This window comes from Aotus nancymaae, unplaced genomic scaffold (assembly GCF_030222135.1).
Source record: "Aotus nancymaae isolate 86718 unplaced genomic scaffold, 86718_ANA_hifiasm-v0.15.2.pri h1tg000007l, whole genome shotgun sequence".
Lineage (NCBI taxonomy): Eukaryota > Metazoa > Chordata > Mammalia > Primates > Aotidae > Aotus > Aotus nancymaae.
In genome coordinates this window covers 60,691,679-60,714,996 of record NW_026988418.1, presented here as the reverse complement: position 1 = coordinate 60,714,996, position 23,318 = coordinate 60,691,679, and the positions used below count along the sequence as shown (strand labels likewise).

Below are 23,318 nucleotides of genomic sequence, written 5' to 3'. Positions count from 1 at the left end.
GATTTAGTAATCTCTGGGTACTTGGAATGTTATGCCTGATGAGAGAGTGTCAGGGTGCCTTGTGTCAGACTGGATAGTCTAACAATGTGATTTAGGGCAGGGGTTGGCCATACCAGAAAGACCAACATGTTACTTAGGATAGGAGCTTTGGTTTTTAGTTTTTATTTTTTTTCTTATATTTTTATTTTTTCTCTAGGCCATATTCTCATCTGAAGGGTTGGGGCTTTGGGTCATGTGGTATCAGTTGACCTGGAGTTTGAGATCAACTACATGGACAATTAGTCAATCATGCCTATATAATGAAGTCTCAATAAAACTCTCTCAACACTTAGGGGGTGAGCTTCCCTGGTTAGCAATACTTGGTGCATACTGTACACATCAACACTGGAAGATAGTATCAGCAAGAAAAAAACAGACATGCATAGATAGATAGGATGATATAATAGGTGGATGATAGATAATAGGTAGATGATAGATTTTATATACATACATATGTAGAGAGAGCAAGAGAGAGACATCGCAAATGTAGCACAATACTAGCAATTGGATAAATCTCGGTGAAAAGTATGTGGGTGTTTATTATCTTATCCTTTCACAGAATAATGTGTTCTGACTCTATGAAGAGAGGATGAGGGAGGCTCCACATTGGGTACGTCCCTGACGTGGCCCCATGCGCTTCTTCCCTTAGCTGAATTTAATGTGTACATTTTTCCTGTCATAAACTGTAACCGTGAATATAGTAATTTTCAGTGAGTTCTGTGAGTCCTTCCAGAGGATTATCAACCTGAGGATGGTTTTGGGAACTCCCAGACTTGCAGTTGATGTCAGAAGTGAGAGTGGTCTTTCACAGATACGATTCCCTCTGACTTCCTGGTTGGCTAGGAATTGATGCAAACATGTTATAATTTCACATTCTGATAATTTAACATTGATAATACTATAGATAATACATTTTATTTATTTATTTATTGTAGAAACAATGCGATTTTGCCTAAGTTGGTCTCAAACTCCTGGTCTCCCGTCTAGGCCTCCCAAAGTGCTGGGATTACAGGAATGAGACACAGTGCCTGGCCATCTAATACATATTCTTTATTCAACTTTTAGAGAGGGAGCACAAAAGCATTTCTAGAAAACCCTGTGCATGTGGATGGGGCCTGTCAGCTCTGCCCTTCACCGTAAGGTAATCTGGCTGGTTCATTTCAATGGCATCTTTAGATCTTTTCTCTTGGCCAGAACAGATTTCGCCAGCAAAAACTCTTGTAATCAATCTCCTTCCGGAAGGAGGCTGCTAGCAGAATGGGGAAAGATGGCTGAGGGATTCTTCCTAAGTGTATGAGCTCTCACTTAATCTTTCTTCTTTCACTATTGAATCCTTGCCCTTGACGGTACTAGGTGTTCCCCATTAAGCAATTCTCTATTTTCCCTCTTTTTGGAAAACATACTTTCTGCCTTCTGTCAGCCCAGCCAGCTGGGATTGAAGATGGGGATTTGAGCCTCTCACGGCTTCCTTAAAGTTAAGGTAGAACAGGGTCTAACTCTTTCTTAAATTACAACAGCCATAAAGACATTTGGGGGACGTTAAGACAATACATTGAAATAATATTATATCAGGGTTTAATTTTTTTTTTTTTGGAGACAGAGTCTTGCTCTGTTACCTGGACTGGAGTGCAGTGGCACAATCTCAGCTCACTCTCAAGGAAAATTGTTTGAATTCTTCTGCCTCAGCCTTTGGAGTAGCTGGGACTACAGGAGTGAGCCACCACGCCTGGCTCATTTTTGTATTTTTAGTAAAGACAGGGTTTCGTCATGCTGGTCTCAAACTCCTGAACTCAAGTAATCCACCCACCTCGGCCTCCCAAAGTGATAGGATTACAGGTGTGAGCGACCGCGCCTGGCCTCATTTCATATTTTACCTCACATTTACCCTGACTCCCAGAGGTCACTGGTGCTACCAAATGCTGGGTCCAGAGGGGTTGTGTGCGTAAACAAAATTGCTTTGTAACTTCCGCAGTTTGCTTTCTCACTGTTTAGGGTGTAGCTTCTTTGCATCTGTTAAATCGGTTGCCCGTCTTCCATCTGCATTCCATCTCCAATTTCTTGCTGTTGTCTCGTTTCCCATTTTCTTTGTCTTTGTGAATTTATGCCTTAAAACAAAACAAACAAGAAACGTTTACTAAATGTGGTAATGTGATTTTGGGAGGGAGTAGAAATAAATGTAAACATTCACTTCACTTTCTTTAACTTGAAGCTTTCCACTATTTTTTAATTTTTTAGTTTGTTGAGATGGAGTCTTGCTCTGCTGCCCAGGCTGGAGTGTGATGGCACAATATTGGCTCACTGCAACTTCCACCTCCCAAGTTCAAGCGATTCTCCTGCCTCAGCCTCCTGAGTAGCTGGTTCTACAGGTGAGCACCAACATGCCCAGCTAATTTTTGTATTTTTAGTAGAGATGGGCTTTCACTGTGTTGGTCAGGCTGGTCTCAAACTCCTGACCTCAAATAATCTGCTTGCCTTGGCCTCCCAAAGTGCTGGGATTACAGGTGTGAGCCACCACATCTCGCCTCCACTATTTTTTTTTAACTTCAATTAGTTTTCACAAATGATAGAACTCCAATGTCGTAACGTGTTTCAGCCTTGTCTTCGAGAGTAGCAAAAGTGGTTCACACATGTTGAAACAAAGCTATTCACATCAACTTAAATTATTTTTTAAAAACGTTTATTTTTGAACAAATTTAAACCTCTGGCAAAGATGAAAGGATAGTATAATGAATACTCACATACTTTTCATTTACATTTATCCAATTGTTAGTATTGTGGTACATTTATGTGTGTGTATATATATGTTTATCATCTAATATCTATCTTTCTATTTATGCATATTTTTTCTTGCTGAAACCATTGAAAATGAGTCCTAAACATCATAACACTTCATCCTTAAAAAGCTCCAGCACATATCTTTGAAGAACATTAACCACAATACCTTTATCTTATCTATGAAATAAGAAATTAATGCAATATTACGTAAATTCTGTACCCGAGTGTCCCCCAAATGTCCCATTGCTGCTCTAACTTAATATTTTCCCCTTAGCTATAACTTGCTCACTTTCCTTCCTGCTTGGTTTTCTCTACACTGCCAGGGAAGGTGGGGCCAGTGAGAATCAGCATACTTTGGCATCACTCTCATCCCCTCTTAATTCCACAGCATCAGCGGTTACCCAGTTTCTGCTCGAGAAGTTGCTCAATCTGGTGTTAGTTGTGGCTTGAATGCATCTTCGGTCTTTCTTTAAATCATTAGTATTTCATCTCAGGTATTTTTGTCCCAGATATCAGTGTCCACTGGTTTAAATTTTGTTCTTTTTTGGCGGGGGGTGGGGTGGAGGGATAGAGTCTTGTTCTATTGCCCAGGCTGGAGTGAAATGGCACAATACTGGCTCACTGCAACCTCTGCCTTCTGGGTTCAAGCAATTCTCCTGCCTCTCAGCCTCCCAAGTAGCTGGGATTACAGGCACATGCCACCATGCCCAGCCAATAATTTCATTCTTTTACAAGCTTGTCTAGAAAACCGTGGGAACTCAAGAAAACCCCAAGAACCTGGGCTACTCTAGCAAAAACTGAAAGAAGCACCCATGGACTGTTTTTGGTCTCATTAAATGTTTCTATTTTTTCAACTTACTGTGCCAAACCACTTAAAGTCGAGATGTGAGTGGACAGTGAATTGATACCTCTCCACTATAAGTAGTCATAACGTGTTGGGAATCCTGCTCCAAGGATGATCTGGGAACGATTCTAGAAATCATGCAACATCCATCTCTGCTTGCATTTCATAAAAATTCTTCCAAATTACTTTAGGAGCTAGGACTTTGAGCCAATTTCACTTCTGATATCAGTGTGTATAGATGTAAAAAAGTAATGATGGACTGGGCATGGTGGCTTGCCTGTAATCCTGGCACTCTGACAGGCCAAGGCTGCCCAATAGCTTTGAACTCAGGAGTTGGAGACCAGCCTGGGCAACATGGCAAAACCCTGTCTCTACAAAAAAATGAAAAAATGAGCCAGGCATGGTGGCTTGCCCCTATGCTCCCAGCTACTCAGGAGGCTGAGGCTGGAGGATCGCTTGAGCTGGGAAGTAGAGGTTGCAGTGAACCAAGACTGCACCACTGCACTCCAGCCTGGGTGACAGATCAAGACAATTTCTCAAGAAAAAAAAAAAAGCAATGGCGGTATGATTAACCTAAAAGACATCAACAGAGTCAAGCCAACAATACAAGCTCCTCTAATGTAGGTAAACACCAAGAATTTTAACAGCTTGAAGACACAGAGGACACAGCTGCGTACTCAGAGAGGCCAGCTTCCCTGCTCTGCAGGTTCCCCGCTGAGGTCAGATGGCTTTTGCTGAATTTACCTGATGAGGGGTGAGATACCATCAGATCTTTCGAGAGGCTCTCTTGCCATTCTCTTAGGGTTTTTTTTGGGCGGGGGTGGGCTTTTTTTTTTTTAGCCTTGGTTCCCTTCTAACACTGGATATGGTAGCTATGTGTCTGCCTGCTCACTAAGTGCAAATAATTGGTGATAACTCCAGGGCATTCCTGAATGTGAATTTGAGAAAAGAAGGTTGATTTTCAGGCATACCATCCCTCTTAAAAGCCTAAGTTTTAAGTTGGTCAGAGGATTACCTTTGCAATATAGACACTAGAATTTGTGCAAAAAGGGCAAATAGGATCTTTTCTTTAAAAAAAAGTAATATATAAGAACCTTTTAAATTATTAAATTGTCTCATTTTAAATGTTTTCCCCATTTTGTGGTTTTTAAAAATTGTGGTAAAATACACATAATGTAAAGTTTACCATTTTCAACATTTGTAGGTATATGGTTCACTGGCATTAAATACATTGATATTGTGCAACTATCACCCCCGACCATCCAAATAACTTTCATCATCCCTAATTAAAACTCTTCTCTACCTGTTAAACAACTCATTTCCCGTTTCTCCCAGCCCTGGCAACTCTCATTCCATTTTCTGTCTCTATGAATTTGTCTACCCTATGTACCTTATATAAATGCAAATAGCCTCTGAGTTAATGTGAAAATTAATAAAAGATGTGACTATATACAAAAAACATGCATTTGTGTTTTTATGTACAAATGTGATGATGCTATGTGTATATATATAAGCAGCATACATATGCTATTTTGCAATTTGATTTTCTTCACTTGGCAATATAATATGATTCGTTACCTAATGCTGCATAAAAATTCCATCTGCATTCCATCTTCTCCAATTTCTTGCTGTTGACTCCAAACTTTGGTGGCTTAAAACAACATTTATTAGCTCATAGTTTCTATGGAGCAGGAATCTGGATGTGGCTTTGTTGGGGCTCCTATTTCAGGATCTCTCAAAAGGCTACAAGTCAAAAGGTTCCCCGGCAGGAGGATTGCTTGAGTCCAGGAATTTAAGGCTGTAGTGAACCATGATCATGCCACTGCACTCTAGCCTGGGTGATAAAGTGAGAGCCCATGTCAAAAAAAAAAAAAAAAAGCCCAAGCATGGTGGCTCAAGCCTGTCTGTAATCTCAACACTCTGGGGAGGCCGAGGCGGGTGGATCACTTGAGGGCAGGATTTCAAGACCAACCTGGACAACATGGCAAAACCCTGTCTCTACTAAAAACACAAAAGTTAGGCCGGGTGTGGTAGTTTATGCCTGTAATCCCAGCATTTTGGGAGGTTGAGGTGGTTGGATCACTTGAGGTCAGGGGTTTGAGACCAGACTGGCCAACATGGGGAAACCCCATCTCTACTAAAAATACAAAAATTAGCTGGGAGTGGTGGTACGCACCTGGAATTCCAGCTACTTGGGAAGCTGAGGCAGGAGAATTGCTTGAACCTGGGAGGTGAAATTTGCAGTGAGCTGAGATCATGCCACTACACTCCAGCCTGGGTTAAGAGAGCAAGAGTCCATCTCAAAAAAAAAAAAAAAAAAAAAAAAAAAAAAAAATAGCCAGGTGTGGTGGTGGGTACCTGTAATCCCAGCTACTTGGGAGGCTGAGGCAAGAGAATCACTTGAAACCTGGGAGGTGTAGTTTGCACTGAGCTGAGATTATGCCACTGCACTCTAGTCTGGGTAACAGAGTAAAACTGTGTCTCAAATGAAAAGAAAAAGAAAGAAAGAAAGAGAGAGGGAGGGAGGGATGGAGGGAGGGTGAGGTGAGAGGAGGCTGGGTGGGGCGGGGTGGAAAGGAGAGGAGAGGAGAGGAGAAAAAGAAGAAAACGTGTTGCCTGGGACTTCTGTAGACTCACGGCTTGCTCATGTTGTTGGCAGGATTCATTCTCTTCCAGGCTGTTTGACCAAGGGTGCAGTTTTGCTCTGGCTATTTGCTGGAGGTCACCCTCAGTTCCTTGCCACATGGACTTCTCCATAGGGCAGTTAACAACATGGCAGCTTGCTTCATCAGAAGAAGCACACGAGTCAGAGAGAGAGAGTGAGAGCAGAGTGAAAGTCAGTCTTTTATCATTAACTTTTAGAAGTGACTCTCCATCACTTTTTCCATATTCTATTTGTTAGATGCAAGTCCTAGGTCTGGCCCACACACACACAGAGATGATACAAGGTTGTGAATATCAGAGGCAGGAACTGGGAGCCATTGTAGAAACTGCCTACCACAAATATCTTTCTGTTACCAGCATACATCTCAAATTCATCTACCGATCTTTTTTTTTTTTTTTGATAATACTCTGTCTCTCTCTCTTTTTTTTGAGAGAGAGCATCTCTGGACTACAGTGGTACAATCATGGCTCACTGCAGTCTTGAACTCCCAGGCTCAAGCAATCCTCCTATCTCAGCCTCCCAGGTAACTGGGATTACTGGCACATGCCACCAGACCTGGCTAATATTTCTATTTTTGCAGAGACAGGATCTTGCCATGTTGCCCAGGCTGGTCTTGAACCCCTGGGCTCAAGCAATTCACCTGCCTCAGCCTCCCAAGTGTTGTGATTACAGGTGTGAGTAACCATGCCCAGCCTACTCTATTTTGAGATAAATGTCTGAAACTTAAAAAAATTGTATAAAGATGACCGGGCGTGGTGGCTCACACCTGTAATCCCAGCATTTTGGGAAGCTGAGGTGGGTGGCTCATGAGGCCAGGTGTTTGAGATCCACCTAGCCAACATGGTGAAATCCAGTCTCTACTAACAATACAAAAAATCAGCCAGGCGTGGTGGTAGGTGCCTGTAATCCCAGCTACTCAGGAGACTGTGACAGGAGAATCACTTGAACCCGGGAGGCAGAGGTTGCAGTGAGCCGAGATCACACCACTGCACTCCAGCCTGGGCAACAGGACAATACTCTGTCTCAAAAGAAAAAAAAAATTAGGAACAAAGAGCCAATGATTTTTAAGCAAAGGAATGACTTTTTTAGATTAATTATTGGGGAAGATTACTTTGCTACCAGCTTTGAGGATTAACTTGTAGAAAAAGAAAGTTTACAAGGAGTACAAGGAAGAGACTATTCCTATGATTCAGAGATGAGGAGGACCTGAATTCATGACAGGTGGCAGGATCATAGATCAGGATTAGTGCGCCATTTCCAAAGTAAATGAATAGGATTTGGTGACCACTTGGATATAAGGATTAGGGAGGAGTCAAGGACAACAAGTCAAGTCTGAGAATCTTGCAGAGCATCCAGGTGGAGCTGTCAGCTGCAATACTGCTGGGGAGAGAGATAGGGCTAAAGATACAGATTAGTGAGCCATCCACTTCATTGGTGGTAATTAAAGTCTATGGGAATGGATTGCTCAGATTAGCTGGCCCAAAACAGAGCCTTAGGGAACACAAGCATTCAAGCAATGGACAGAAGAGAAATAGCCCATAAAAATACAGAGAGAGATGGAGGGGCGGGGAACAGGTAGGAAGATGATTAAAATACTAAACAGAAAGCAATAAACACCATAAAAGAGGTACAAACAAAGTAACGTGGGAGTTCAGAGGAGGATTACAACTTCATCTTTCTGAGTCTCTGTTAACTCATTTGTAAAATTAGGTTGGACTAAGTGATCTCTGAAGTCACTTTTGTCTGTAAACCTTTGAATCTGTTCAATATCTACGATGTGCCCATTAACATGGTAGATGCTGTGGAAAGAAAGGCACAACCCCAACTTTAGAAGAACTTTTTTTTTTTTTTAGCTTTTGTTTGTTTTAAGAGACAGAGTCTTGCTCTGTCACCCAGGCTGGATGGCAGTGGTGCAATCCTAGCTCACTGAAGCCTTGAACTCCTGAGCTTAAGTGATCCTTCCACTTCAGCCTCCCAAGTAGCTGGGGTTACACACGTGCACAACCACGCCTAGTTAGGAGAATTTTCAGTCTACTGGGGAGCTTAGTCTATACACAGCTACTGAAACAAAACAAAACAAACAAAACAAAAAAGTGAACAAACAAAACCCACTGGAGATGAAGATCATTTATAATTAAGGGTTGAATTTTGTAGCACAGCCTGTGGGCTGCAATCCAGAGAAGGAAGTTGTGATAATATCTGTATAGAAGCTTCGTGGAGGAAGAGAGTGGACCTGAGCTGGATTTAGACAGAGAAGAATTATGTGGGCAGAAATAAAGTCACTTACCTGACTGAACTTGAAGATCTCAGTTGGGAATTTGTGGGAAGTAAGGTTTTAGATAGGTAGCATAAGGCCTACCTTACTAATCAACTTATATAACTAGTTGGGGCTTAGAATAGACATGGAAGCAGTGGCAAGCTACTGTAGGGTGTTGGGCAGGTTTGTGATATTTATGATATGGGGTATAATAGCTATTTTTATTGCACAAAATGTCTATCGTTATGATATGTTTTCCCATGCCAATTTCACACTAGAGTGGCTGCTGTGGTGTGCTGCCCAGATGATCCCCCTCCAGGTCTGAAGCATGTATGCATGCCCCAGCTTCTGGAAGAGTAGATGGCTGGCAATTCTCAGCTAAGTCCTTCTCCAGGACTTGCCCTGAGCTGAAGAGAATCACTTTGCCTAATGTCCCACCACCTTACCAGGAACAGCGCACATTAATGACTGGTTGATGAGCTTTACAAAGGTCCAACCTCCCCATACCAAGTCAGAAAAACCTTGAAGTGTCATTCCAGCTCCAGAGCCTCCTGCAGGGATTGGCTGAGGCCTTTGTTGCAAATGCAGCACAGTTCGTCTCCTGCTCAATCCTGCTTCCTTTGCTCTCAACAGGTGTTAATCCCAAGAATACTTTCTAACAAACTTCCTACATTCTAATTTCCATCTCAAAGTTTATTTTCTGGGGAATCAAACTGAAACATTCATGATAATTAGAGTTTTCACTCAATTTTTCATCAATCCTACTTAACAATTTAACTGTAGAAACATTTTGTGAGCCCAGATTTTGGTTTGAGGAATGTTCTTCAACAGTTTTGAGATTTGTAGTTTAGAACACCAAGATCTACCTTTTAAAAAACTTGCAGTCTCTAAAATCACACACCCATTTTGGCACTATACATCAGTTCAGTTTTTGTGAAGACAGTAGAAGCCACAAACAGCTAAGCCTATATAAGGAATATAAATCAAAAGGAAGTAATGAATTAGTGGTAACTATGCCTTAGCAGGATATACCATTGGTTAATGGAGTGCATTGCTCAGTGTCTTGTATAATAATACCGTTGGACACACGAGGTACTTCGCGAAGGTAGTCCACAGCTGGAAATTTTACAGTGTTTTTTTTTCCTTACTTATCTAAAATATTTTAATCTATATCCTTGGTGCTTAGTACCACTTAAAAAAAAATCACCAACTATGACACTATCAGACAGCTCTCGTTACTCTCCTTTAGTTTAAAAGCTCCACGAACAAAGTTCGGAAATTTAAAACTTGGAACAAAAATGGGAAAAAAACAATTGTAAAGTTGGTGGTAATAAAGTGATCAGCATTGTTAGAATGGTTACCTCAGAGTGTTCAGAACATCAAAGTACCCCTGCCAAAAATCTTGCTAAGATAATTGGTCTGGTAGCTTTTAAGAGGGAAAGATCAAGGGTGATAAATGGGAAATCGGCCATCTATATTTCCAATGGCCTATGTCCTTTTTAGATTTTTTTTATTAATTTTTTTTTTTTTCAAGGCAGGGTCTTGCTTTGTTGCCCAGGCTGGAGTGCAGTGGCATGATCATGGCTCAATGTAGCCTTGAACTCCTGGGCTTAAGCGGTCCTCCCATCTCGGTCTCCCTAGTAGTTGGGATTACAGGCATAAGCCACCCCTCCCAGTTCCTACATCACTTTTTTGTCCTTATGATGTCTGTTTTTAAAAATGTTATTTCTTCTGTTTGCAAAGGGCAAAAATAAAAACATAATAAAAAATAAAGTAGGCCTGGAGCAGTGGCTCATGCCTATAATCCCAGCACTTTGGGAGGCTGAGGTGGGTGGATCACGAGGTCAAGAGATCAAGACCATCCTGGTCAACATGGTGAAACCCCGTCTTTACTAAAAATACAAAAATTAGCTGGGCATGGTGGCGAGTGCCTGTAGTCCCAGCTACTCAGGAGGCTGAGGCAGAAGAATTGCTTGAACCCAGGAGGCGGAGATTGCCGTGAGCTGAGATTGCACCATTGCACTCCAGCCTGGGTAACAAAAGCGAAACTCCGTCTCAAGAAAAAAGAAAAGAAAAGAAAAGTAAAATGTCCTCAACACAATTAACAGACACAGTTTTAGAGACAAATAACATTCAGTGCTCACTGCAATTACCAAGTTTTTAACACGGAAATAGATGGGTTTATATGGCATTCTTTATATTACAACAAATTCTGCAAAGGGAAATATATTGAAAATGCTGGGTCTGTAATTGACAGATTGCCAAAGAATAAATTATATCCTGTGCTGTAATTATGTATTCAGCAATAATGAATACTAGGAGAAAATAGCAAAGTAGTAATTATACCAATTACAATTGATTAGTTAGTATTAACATAAAATGATGTGCTTATTGTGTTATACTCTATTATGTCACAAAAGGCTCTGATGTATTAAAGATATTTGATTCCTTTATAAAGTCCCTTTTTATAATAGACTAAACTCAGTGAGTTTGAAAGGAAACTGGGAATTTGTATAATTACTCATGATAAAATTTTATTATGTTACAATTTTCATTGTTTTATTCTACTGTAGTTTCCAATTTTCGAATCTGTTTTTCCTGTTATTGGTATACTAACACTGCATTTTTAAAAATGGAACAAAGTAATCCAGAATAACTGGAACTCATAAATATCCACTATTGTTTATTTTTTGTTAGAAATTGAGATTCAAGGTGGCAAGATAATTGCTACTCTATATAAAGTAGAGCTCTGTTTCTTTATAAATCTCCAAAGTGTGAATTTGACAATTTAGCAGGACAAGTTGATTATTTTAGACTCTTCTGGTGAGTTAGATGCACTTTATAATTTTAACAATAGAAGTGAAGTCTATGTGAAATTAAATTTAAACTCTGAAAAAAATGCAAGGATCCTTCAATATATGAAACACCAGAGTAAATTTAATTATCTCCATTTTCTCAAGTCAGGTAATGAAGAGCAGACAGGTATACATTGCTGCTGCATGGGTAATTAATTTTAATTTTTAATGACCTTCTGCCCTCTAGGGTCAAACAAGAATACTACAGGAAATAAGCAGGCCCTCTTTTAAAAGTAGGAGGAGAGTATAACAGAATACAGACTGAAAAGATCTTGAAACTTAGTGAAAACCACAAAATAGAAAATAAGCCAAGTAACATTTAAGTGTGACGAAGGAGATATTCTTAGGGTCAGTTTTAGTGAGTGGTAAAATTTAACTGTAATTATAAGCAAAGGTCTAATATATATGGCCATTAACAGAATTCAATTTAAGACTAAGTTGTACACACATCAACAGTGTATTCCTTTGAAAGCATTTAGTTGTGTGGTGTGAGGAAGAAGGGAACACTGAGCTAAGATGAAGCTGAGCTTTTTATTATCCTGAATTATGTACTCTTAAAGTTCATATCCAAATTACTTGACCAAACTTCTTTAAGATCTAGAGAAAAAAAATATACATTAGAGAAACTGTTGGCTGAGTCTGGTGGCTCACACTTGTAATCCTAGCACTTTGGGAGACCGAGGTGGGTGGAACACTTGTGCCTAGGTGTTCGAGATCAGCCTAAGCAACATGACAAAATTCCATTTCTACAGAAGAACAGAAAAATTAGCTGGGTGTGGTGGTGCCTGCTTGTAATCCCAACTACTCGGGAGGCTGAGGAGGAAGGATGACTTAAGCCCAGGAGATTGAGGTTGCAGTGAGCTGAGATTGGCCACTACACTCTAGACTGCACAACAGAGTGAGACCCTGTCTCAAGAAAAAAAAAAAAAAAAAAAGACTTCAGGTTGGTAAAATGTGGTAATTAAAAGCAGGATTTGCAAGTTGTACACATCACTTCAGTTCCTATCTCATTGGACATAACCTAGTCACATAGCATATGGACGGGGTTCGACAGGAAGCTGGGCAGTTAGTTTTCAGTTGAGCATCCATATACCCAGCTACCCAGCTAAAACTTCTATTATTATAGGAGAAAATAACAAAGATGATCTTGAATCTGTACAATATATTTAGAATGTTATTAAAACCTGAAGGTTTTGGCTGGGCGTGGGGGCTCAAGCCTGTAATCCCAGCACTTTGTGAGGCTGAGGTGAGTGGATCACTTGAGGACTTGAGTTCGAGACCAGCCTGGCCAACATGGCGAAACCCTGTCTCTACTAAACATACAAGTACTAGTTGGCCATGGTGGCATGCGCCTATAGTCCCAGCTATTCAGGAGGCTGAGGCAGGAGAACTGTTTGGACCTAGGAGGTGGAGGTTGCAGTGAGCAAGGATTGCACCACTGTACTCCAGTCTGGGTGCAGAGTGAGACCTTGTCTCAAAAAACAAAAAACTGCAGAGTTTTGTTTGTTTAAAACAGGGGTCTCACTATGTTGGTCACAAGCTGATCTCAAACTCCTGGGTTTCAGCGTTCCTCTCACCTAAGCCTCCTAAAGTGCTGGGATTACAGGTGTGAGCCACTGTGCCCGGCTAAAAACTGCAGATCTTAAAGTTACAGTGAATAACAAATTACTTAGCCCACATCTCTCAACAAACTACAACACCAAGCTTATTGACTTTTACGGCTATTTCCCAGCACAAACTATGAAAAAGACAGACCATCCCAGTTCTTCACTACTAAAATTATGCCATGATAAATATAACCTATTTTTTCTTTTTTTTTTTGAGATGGTGTCTCCCTCTGTCGCCCAGGCTGGAGTGCAGTGGTGTGATCTTGGCTCACTGCAACCTCTGCCTGCTGGGTTTAAGCAATTCTCCTGCCTCAGCTTCTTGAGTAGTTGAGATTACAGGTGTGCACCACCATGCCCAGCTAATTTTTGTGTTTTTAGTAGAGACGAGATTTCATCATCAGGCTGGTCTTGAACTCCTGAACTTGTGATCCACTTGCATTGGCCTCCAAAAGTGCCAGGATTACAGGCGTGAGCCACTGTGCCCGGCTATATTTTTCTTTAAAAAGAAAAAAAATTCCTAGGGTGTAGTTGGGTGAGCTACTTATCATACTGGAAGTGAAAGGGGTGATCTCTGTCTTTTATTTTATCAAGACAAGGTCTCACTATGTTGGCCAAGTTGGTCTTGAACTGCTGGCCTCAAGTGATTCTTTCCCCTCAACCTCCCCAAGTGTGAGGATTACAGGCGTGCCAAGGGGTTGCCTCTTAACCCAAGTAAGATCCAGGGTATAACAGACATGTTATCTTTATCTGCCTAACTACTTCCTCTCCTGATAGAAGCACCATCCTATCTTAGTCTGGGTAAGAGACCCCTCTTTTAATATTAGAGATATTACTCTAATCTTATCAACTGCCAAGTATGGTACTCTACCCTTAATTCTACAGGTATATGATCAATACCTGGCCAATCACAGCGCTCCCAAGTCCTAGCTATACTTCTGAATCTAAGGACTGAACATGAAATTTAGAGCACATCAATCAATCAAAATCCTCTGGAATAATATGTACTGATATATTTGCTTTCTTCTAAGGCTGCTAAACTGGGATGATGTAAGTCCAGAGCTGCCTGTGGCTTTGGCCTTTAGTATAGAGGAAGCCTATCTGTAGGAGACAATATGGCCAGAAGGAGAAACAGAGAGATGAAAAAACAGGATGACATGAGATCTCTGGAATGATTTTTTAAATTTTATTTATTGAAAAAAAATTTTTTTGAGACAGGGTCTCACTCTGTCACCCAGGTTGGAGTATGGCTGTGTGATCCTAACTCACTGCAGCCTCAAACTCCTGTCTGAGCCTGCCCAAAGCACTGCGATTATAGGCATGAGCGACCATGCCCAACTGGAATCCTTGGATTTAGTTGATGATGCAGCTAGTTCCACCTCTGTGCTTACAAATTAAATGAACCAATAAATCTCCCTTTACTGCTTAAGGTAGTTTTAGTTAGCTTTCTGTCACTTGCAAATAGAGTTCTAACATGCAGAAATACATTCCTAAGGATAGAGGAAGCAAAGTGGATCTAATGTAATAAATATTAGTCCTCAGGGTAGAAAGCAAGGTGAAACAGAAATAGAAACTTCTGTTCATAAATAGGTTTACAGAGTGTCCCATTAGTCCATCTTATTTTTGATTCCATGGTATCCAACAAATTTCTATTGAAATTAAATGAAATGTTGTTTCTGTGTTCTTCTGGCACTAAATAAAAATAGTACCTTGAGTGGCAATCTTATGAATAATTTTCATTTTCTTTTTACCTGTATTTTCTGAATTGCCTATAATAAACATATGTATATTTTTCACCATTTTAAATCAAACATTTATCATTACTCTTCACTAATTACTGTATTAGTTTCCTGTCAGTGCTGTAGCAAATTGTTATAAAGTGGGTGGCTTAAAGCAAAACATATTTACCATCTTACAGTTCTGGAAGTCAGAATAAAGCAGGTCTGCAAAGCAGTTCCTCCTGGCCAACACTCTGATGGGAGATTTGTTTCCTTGCCTTTTCCAGTTTCTAGACACCACCTGCATTCCTCGGCTCATGGCCTGCTTCCTTCATCTTGAAAGCCAGCAGGTTAGCATCTTTTCTCCTCTCTAACCCTTCACTGTCTACCTCCCTCCCTCTTATAAAGACCCTTGGGATTACATTGATCTACCAAAATCATCCAGGATAATCTCACTTTAAGAACCTTAATCACGTGCAAAGTTCCTTTTGCCATGGAAAGTAACATATTAATACGTTCCAGGGATTAAGATCTGGACATCTCTAGGGGCCATTTTTCGGCCTTCCACAACTATCTACATGTAAATGAATATGAAAGGTAATTAATATAGAAACTGTGAAGTAAGCACAGCCTACCTTTGTAAAGAAAAGGCACAATTTCGATGGTTGGATGAAAGCCCCCAGGGAAAAATACGCTGGTCTGGCTTCAGCTTCCCTGACAGTCACAAAGCCTATTCTGGAGAAGTGAGGGAACAAAGCTTTGTGATTTCTTGGAAACAAAGGGCTTAATATTGTTGGAGTTTCTGGCCAGGCTGGAATGCACATTTGGCAGGCATAAGGTCAGGGATGAACTCCTATGAATTTCCTACTTGTAATCTCTCCAAGAGTAGGTACACAGTAGAACATTTCCAGCAGGTCAAGGAAGGAACAGGAACTTCATTAGAACACGGTTTTGGGAACTTGGGAGGAAGGGTGGGAGTGGGGCAATAGAGAAAAGACTACAAATACGGTGCAGCATATACTGCTTGGGTGATGATGTACCAAAATCTCACAAATCACCACTAAAGAACTTACTCATGGAACCAACCCCCACCCGTACCCCAATAACCTGTTGGGCGGGGGAAAGAACATGGTCAGATTGTGGGCCAATTTCCCCTGGGGTGTTTCTCAGTGTAAAATGATGGTACAATGATAGCAGGCATCTTTGTGATGACAGCTCTCATGAACCAGTGTTCCAATCTGAACCAGTTGCCTTCTATGGCGTGTACAGATATAATCCCAAGAGCCCTTCCCCAAGCTCTTTGGAAGACTCCAGTCACTGCTTCCCTAAGAGCACGCATTCCTCAACAGCCCCTTGACAAATGATATTCAGGAAGTAAATGCTTTTGAGCTCTCATCTATCTCAAAGTATCTGTATTCCCTAATCCTCTATAAGCCAAGGGTTAGGGAATAAAGATATTTTCAGACAGATGAGAGCTCAAAAGTATTTACTTCCACAGCGTTAGGGAATAAAGATACTTTGAGACAGATGAGAGCTCAAAAGCATTTACTTCTGGAATATCATTTGTCAAGGGTTATAGAGACATACAGGCTTATAGAGAGCCTAACCCTAGGCTACGTAGTTTTAGGTTGGAAATAACTTTTTGTAAGAATTCCAAAGGCACTTCTCTATTATCTTCTTTCTAGCTTCCCAAGATGCTGTTGAGAAGCTTGAAGATATTGATGCTTGATCCTTTATATGTAACATTGTATGTAACAATCTGCCCCTCCTCCTACCCCTACATGCTTACAGAATCTTCCTGTGCTTGCGTGTTCTTGTATCTCACAAATAAATGCTCTGGAGTTGGTCTATTTTCATCCACTGTGCTGTGACTTTTTGACTCTGGAAATTCTATCTATCAATCAGTTATGGAAAATTCTTAATTACTTTGATGACTTCTTCCCTCCTGTTCTCTCAGGTTATTCGGCTATTGACTTTCCAGACTGGTCCTATTTTCTCTTCTGTTTTCCATGGTTGTCTTTTTTGGCTCCACTTTCTGTGAGTTTGTCAACTTTAATTCCTAACTTTTCCACTGAATTTTAACTTCTGCTACCATATTTTTTAATTTCTAAGAGCTGTTTTGTTCTGTTTCTTAATAAAATAGCATCTTGTATACTATTATGGCTGTAGTATCTTACCTATCTGAGGATATATTTTTTTCTTTTTTGAGACTGGGTCTGGCTCTGTCACCCAGGCTGGAGTGCAGTGTCACAATCACAACTCATTAAAGGCTTGAACTCCTGGACTCAAGCAATCTTCCTGCCTCAGCCTCCCAAGTAGCTGGGACTGCAGGCACACACCACCATGTCTGGCTAGTTTATATATTTTTTGTAGAGATGGGGGTCTCACTATGTTGTCCAGGCTGGTCTCAAATTTCTGAGCTCAAGTTATTCTCCCACCTTGGCCTCCCAAAGTGCTGGGATTTATAGGCATGAGCTACCACACCCAGCCTGAGGATATAGTTTTTTAAAAAGAAAAAGTTTTCTTATTGCACCATGTTTTCTCCAGTCTTTCCCAGATTTGCTTTGCTCTTTGTCTTTCACAATGTAGAACTGCCTTATCTGGTGATCCTCAACTGTCTGTTCATGCTTAAAAGTGGGGAGCTAAAACATGGTTTAAAAGCTGTGTCGGTCGGGTAGGGGGTGGTTTGTTGAGCCTCTCTGCTCCATGTCCTGGCTTGGTCATTTGTTGGGAAACTCAATTTCAACAACTTTAATAGGTCTTTTCTCTTAGGCTGGTCAAATTCTCCACAAGACTCTTCCAATTTCCTTCTGAGAGGCCAAGGGTGTGAAATGAAGAGATGGAGGAAAACATTCAGTATGCATTCATTCCCATAATCCCCGTCTTCAACACAGAAATGTTGCTCTCAATTGTCTTAACGTACCTTCGAAAGTACCATTTATTACTGTCATAGATCAAAAAGTTATAGGTTTATTTTGTGTTATAATGCTGAACATCTTTTCACATTTTTCAAAATTGAAAATTTTTTATATTTTTCAATTTATATTTATTAATTATTGAGATGAGTATTTCTCAATAATTTTAGTCAGTCTGTACACATTAAGACTATCTTGCTTCATTGTTTTGAGACAGGGTCATGCTGTCACCCAGGGTGGTGTGCAGTGTCATAATTACAGCTTATGGTAGCCTTGAACTCCTGGACACAATTGATCCTCCTGCCTTGGCCTCCCAAAGCACTGGGATTACAGGCATGAGCCACCACACCTTTTGATATGTTGCAAGATTACCTTTTGATATGTTGCAAATATTTTTTCTGAATTGGGCAAGAATCTTTTATACAATTTACTTCTTTACAAGTAGAGAAGTAAGAACATTAACTCTGGAGCTGGACTATTAGGTTCAAAACCTGGCTGACATTTTCCACAAAAAAGCTGACACTTTCAGCTATAAAACTGTGGCAAGTTGGCCAGGTGTGGTGGCTCATGCCTGTAATCCCAGCACTTTGGGAGGCTAAGGCAGGCGGATCATGAGGTCAGGAGGTTGAGACCATCCTGCCATCCTGACTAACACAGTGAAACCCCATCTACTAAAAATACGAAAAATTAGCCAGGCATGGTGGCACATGCCTGTAGTCCCAGCTACTCAAGAGGCTAAGGCAGGAGAATGACTTGAACTGGGGAGGTGGAGGTTGCGGTGAGTTGAGACTGCACCACTGCACTCCAGCCTGGGTGACAGAGACTACGGCTCAAAAAAAAAAGAAAAGGAGGCTGAGGCAGGAGAATCACTCGAACCCGGGAAGTGGAGGTTGCAGTAAGCCAAGATTGCACCATTGCACTCCAGCCTGGGCAACAAGAGCAAAAGGCCATCTCAAAAACAAAAATAAACAACACCAAAAACAACAAAATACTTTGGCAAGTTATGTTACTTAACTAGTGTCTGTTATATGTCCATATATGAGAAAAACAGTAACTACGTCTTGAGGTTTTTGTGAGAACCAAATGATTTTTATTCATATACATCTAGTTCATCTACCTAAGTGTTCAGAACAGTGTTCAGCACATATTGTTTGATATAACTGTTACCTATGATGATGATGGTAACGATGACTGTACAGTCACTATATTTCTGAAGTCTTGTTTGGTAATTAATAATGTGTTTAGAACTATCTCTTTATTAGACAAAGTTATAACCCAAAAGTTCCCAACTTCCTGTACATGTTGAAAGCTTTAAATAAACATCCTTCGATACAAAATATGGCCCCCATGGCTCAAACTTAATTCTATGACATAAAATTATTCTAAAATCGTACTTATTTTGAAAGCCTAAAGATTATTTTTTTAATGGCTAAAAAAATACCAACAAGCTAGATATTTTAATTCTTTTGAGATATACAAATAGAATTACTATAGCAGCCCACACATTCTATGATTTCTAAACATTTAAACATCAATGGTTTTAGGGGAAGATGCTGTTGTCCTTCACAGTTAATTAAAAGCTCAGATGCTTTTTGTGAAAGCCCAACTTTTCTTCTACCTGCTAAACTGTCTTCTCAGAAATCTTGCCGGATGTTTTCTTTGTTTGCCTCTCCATGTTGCTGCTTAATTTGATAGATTTCATTTTCTAGCTGAACAATTGTCCGTTCGATCTCGTAATTCTTACTGACCAGGGATACCCAACTAGAATGGGGGGAAAAAGGAAAAAAAATTACTCAATGTAAAATTTCTCTTACAAGATTTTATCTTAAATGTATATACATGTTTACCTAAGGCCATAACACTAAGCTTCACCTTTTTTTTTTTTTGAGATGGAGTTTTGCTCTTGTTGCCCAGGCTGGAGGTACAGTAGAGCAATCTCGGCTCACCGCAACCTCCGCCTCCTGGGTTCAAGTGATTCTCCTGCCTCAGTCTGTCAAGTAGCTGGGATTACAGGCACACACTACCATGCCCGGCTAATATTTTATACTTTAGTAGAGATGGTGTTTCACCATGTCGGCCAGGCTGGTCTCAAACTCCTGACCTCAGGTGATCCACCTGCCTCGGCCTCCCAGTGTTCTGGGATTACAGGTGTGAGCCACTGTGCCCAGCTTAACTTTCACTTTTAACTTTCCATTTAAAAAAATTCAAGGCACAATTGTGGAAAAGCAGGTAAAGGGTTAGCAATTTAAAAGATGATAGATACTCACTTTGACTCCATTTCTCTCAATTTAGATCCAGCTGTGAGTTGCATGTTCTTTCTCTGCCAGTTTAAATCCTGAATATGTTTTCTGTAAAAAATTATTTATACCACCCTGTTACATTTTAAACTAAGACCTGAATCAACAGAAAACTCTAACATAAGAAAATATCTTAATCCCATGAGAACAATATTATGTACAGTTACAGGCTAACTGTAGAAATTACCTTTTTTTCTTTTCTTTTTGAGATGGAGTTTTGCTCTTGTTGCCCAGGAGGGAGTGCAATGGCACGATCTCAGCTCACCACAACCTCTGCCTCCCTGGTTCAAGCGATTCTCCTGCCTCAGCCTCCCGAGTAGCTGGGATTACAGTCATCTACCACCACGCCTGGCTAATTTTGTATTTTTAGTAGAGATGGGGTATCTCCATGTGGTCAGGCTGGTCTTGAACTCCTGACCTCAGGTGATCCGTCTGCCTCGACCTCCCAAAGTGCTGGGATTACAGGCGTAAGCCACCATGCCTGGAGACATTACTTTTCTTCTAATGATTTTTTTTATTACAAGTTTCGTAAAACGTGCTAATTGTGAGAAATCTCACACACATGAGCACACACAGATTACAATTCTCAAGTCCCTCCTCCCATGCATGTCTCCTTTTTCCTAATAACTGCTGTTGAGTTTTTGGTGGGTGTCCTTTCCTATATGTGTGTGTAGAAATTGGTTTTAAAAATCAATGTGTTATTCTGCAACTTTTTCTCTCTTAAAAGTGTCTGTCTGTAGACTTACAAATGGCAAGTGACAGAGATGTTTTCAGATCTCAGGCCTATTTCTCCTCTACTAAGGTAGGGCAAATCCATTGCCAGATGATGAACAAAGAGAGTAGATCAATGGTTATACTTTCATCTGACTGCAGTCTCATTGCTTTTTCCTCCTATTCTGTTTATTAAAGGTTCACTTAAACTTTACTCTGTAACAGGAAAAAACAATTTACCTTAACTTCTGAAGTTCTTTCTGTGCGTGTTCAATCATATGAACTAGATTTCTGAAGGAAAAGAGGAAAATCAGATTAAAATACATTAAAATCTAACAGTACCAATTAAAAGTGAACTTTTTCAAGTTTTTCTGCTAAAAATTTTATTTATGGAGCTCTGTGACAAGAAATATGTTGGACACTCCATAATCGAGCACTGTCACCCATGCTGGAATGCAGTGGTGTCATCACGGCTCACTGCAGCCTTCACCTCCCAACCTCAAGTAATCCTCCTGCCTTAGCCTCCCAAGGACCTGCAATCCTCCCTCCTCGGCCTCCCAAACTGCTAGGATTACAGACATGAGCCACCATGCCCTGCTTGATACTTCGAGTACTTGGGTCACTTTTTTTTTTTTTGAGACAGAGTCTCGCTCTGTTGCCCAGGGTGGAATGCAGTGGTGTGATCTCAGCTCACCGGAAGTCTCTGCCTCCTGGTCAAGTGATTCTCCTGCCTCAGCCTCCCAAGTACCTGGATTACAGGTACGTATTGTCATGCTTTGCTAATTTTTGTATTTTTTCTGTAGAGGTGGGGTTTCACTTATGTTGGCCAGGCTGGTCTTGAACTCTTGACTTCAAGTGATCCATCCGCCTCGGCCTCCCTAGGTGCTGGGATTATAGGTGTGAGCCACTGTATCTGGTTTTTTTTCTTGAGACAGAGTCTTGCTCTGTTGCCCAAGCTGGAAAGTGGTGGCACAATCATAGCAGCCTCACCCTCCCGGGCTGAATCAATCCTCCCACTTCAGGCCTTCAGAGTAGCTTGGATTATAGGCATAAGCCACTATGTCTGAATAATTTTTCTATTTTTTTTTCTTAGAGACAGGGTTTCACCATGTTACCCAGGTTGGTCTTGAACTCCTGGGCTCAAGCAATCTGCCCACCTTGGCCTCCCCTCCAAAATGTTGGAATTACATGTGTGAGCACGGCCTTTTGTCACTTTTTAAACTGTCATTACTTTCTGTCATAGAGAAGATGGAATATATCTGAGTATACTCAATTATTTTCTCAACCTCCTTTTATCTCTATTTTTGTATATACATTTATCTTGTCATTCTCTCCTCCTGTCTACTGCTAACTAGAGAGAGGTGAGAAAAAGATAACTGTTGTAGAAAGCTAGAGATTGAGATATCAGTCTGTATTTACATGTGACTTATACACAGGGTAATGAAAAATAGACACCAGTCCAGGTCAGCTTTAACTAGCACAGGGGAAAAGTTCAAAAATACAGAGTACCATATGATTATTATCATTAGAGAATAAAACAACAGATTTTAATCTCTTCTTAAGTTTAAATAACAGCTTTATTGAGATATAATTCTATTTCATATCAATTTCCTCTTAGGGCAGTGGATCAATCACCTATAGGGTCCATTTCAACCCCATCTGGCTCTACTGTGTTCTTGCTCCAGATCTAATTTTGTTCCCTGGCTTTCGTGACTCAAATTTTCTGCTGCTCACCTGAGTTATGCTCTTACCTCTACTGACTGATTTCCTTGCACTAGCTGCAATTCTCTCAAGATTCAGTCTTTAAACAGCTGTGCCTCTCTAGGCTTTCCCTCAGGTCATCCCCTCTTCCTAGGCTTCAACAATCATTCCACCCTGAGGACTACTGATTTTAGTGCTCTATTCCAGACTTCTAACCATCAACAGGGAGCTTTCCTTTGAATTAGCTCTCCCTGAAAGTTTAGTTTGTCTTCTCCCTTCTCCCACCCTTCCTCTTAAATATACTTTGATAAAATATAGTACACCTCCTCTGGAGAAGTGCCCACTGAATTTGGAGGAGAAGACAAAATATGCTCAGGGAAATGTTCAACACTATAGAGCACTTTGTGATCAAAGGGAAAACAAGTGATGTGCATAATTATTCTGTGTATAGTTACTCAGAAGAGGGAGACAATACTAGAAGCAGAATTTCAATCAAGGAAGAAGACAAGTAAGCAAATTAGAGCTGATCCCTAAACAAGCTGAATTTGGGTAGAACAGGTAAAGGCAAGGGCAAGTAAAGGCCCAGAGGCAGGATTTATGATAATCACCAGAGAAAGGACTAGTTTGGGTTCAGTTAAAAGGCTACAGTTGAGGTAGTAAGGAAAAGGCCTTGAATACCACGTTAAAAAGCCTGGCCCGACTAGGTGCTCACACCCGTAATCCCAGCACTTTGAGAGCCTGACGCTGGAGGATCACTTGAAGCCAGGAGTTCGAGACCAGCCTGGCCAACTTGGTGAAACCCTGTCTCTACAAAAAATAGCCACGTGTGGTGGTATGCATCTATAATCCCACCTACTCTGGAGGCTAAGGCAGGAGAATTGCTTGAACCTGGGAGGGCTACAGTGAGCTAAGACTGTGGCACTGCATTCCACCTTGG

At 40.7% G+C, this 23,318-nt stretch overlaps 1 protein-coding gene across 4 annotated transcripts in view; it reads right to left on the bottom strand.

Annotated features, from left to right (window-relative positions):
* Positions 1 to 1,073: 1,073 nt before the first annotated feature.
* BCAS2 (BCAS2 pre-mRNA processing factor) overlaps positions 1,074 to 23,318 on the bottom strand; it is a 30,915-nt gene continuing 8,670 nt past the window's right edge. Inside the window, exons 5-8 of one of the 4 annotated variants that reach the window (XM_012466635.2) lie at positions 20,921 to 20,971; positions 19,940 to 20,020; positions 19,291 to 19,433; positions 2,058 to 2,144 (exon numbers count right to left, since the gene is read on the bottom strand). In XM_012466635.2, coding sequence (XP_012322058.1) covers positions 19,307 to 19,433; positions 19,940 to 20,020; positions 20,921 to 20,971 — 259 coding nt within the window. In that variant the 3' untranslated portion in view covers positions 2,058 to 2,144; positions 19,291 to 19,306. Of the gene's footprint in view, positions 2,145 to 11,497; positions 17,568 to 18,733; positions 19,434 to 19,939; positions 20,021 to 20,920; positions 20,972 to 23,318 lie in introns of those variants that run through there. The other 3 variants (XM_012466636.3, XM_012466637.3, XM_012466634.3) reach the window with 3 other exon arrangements.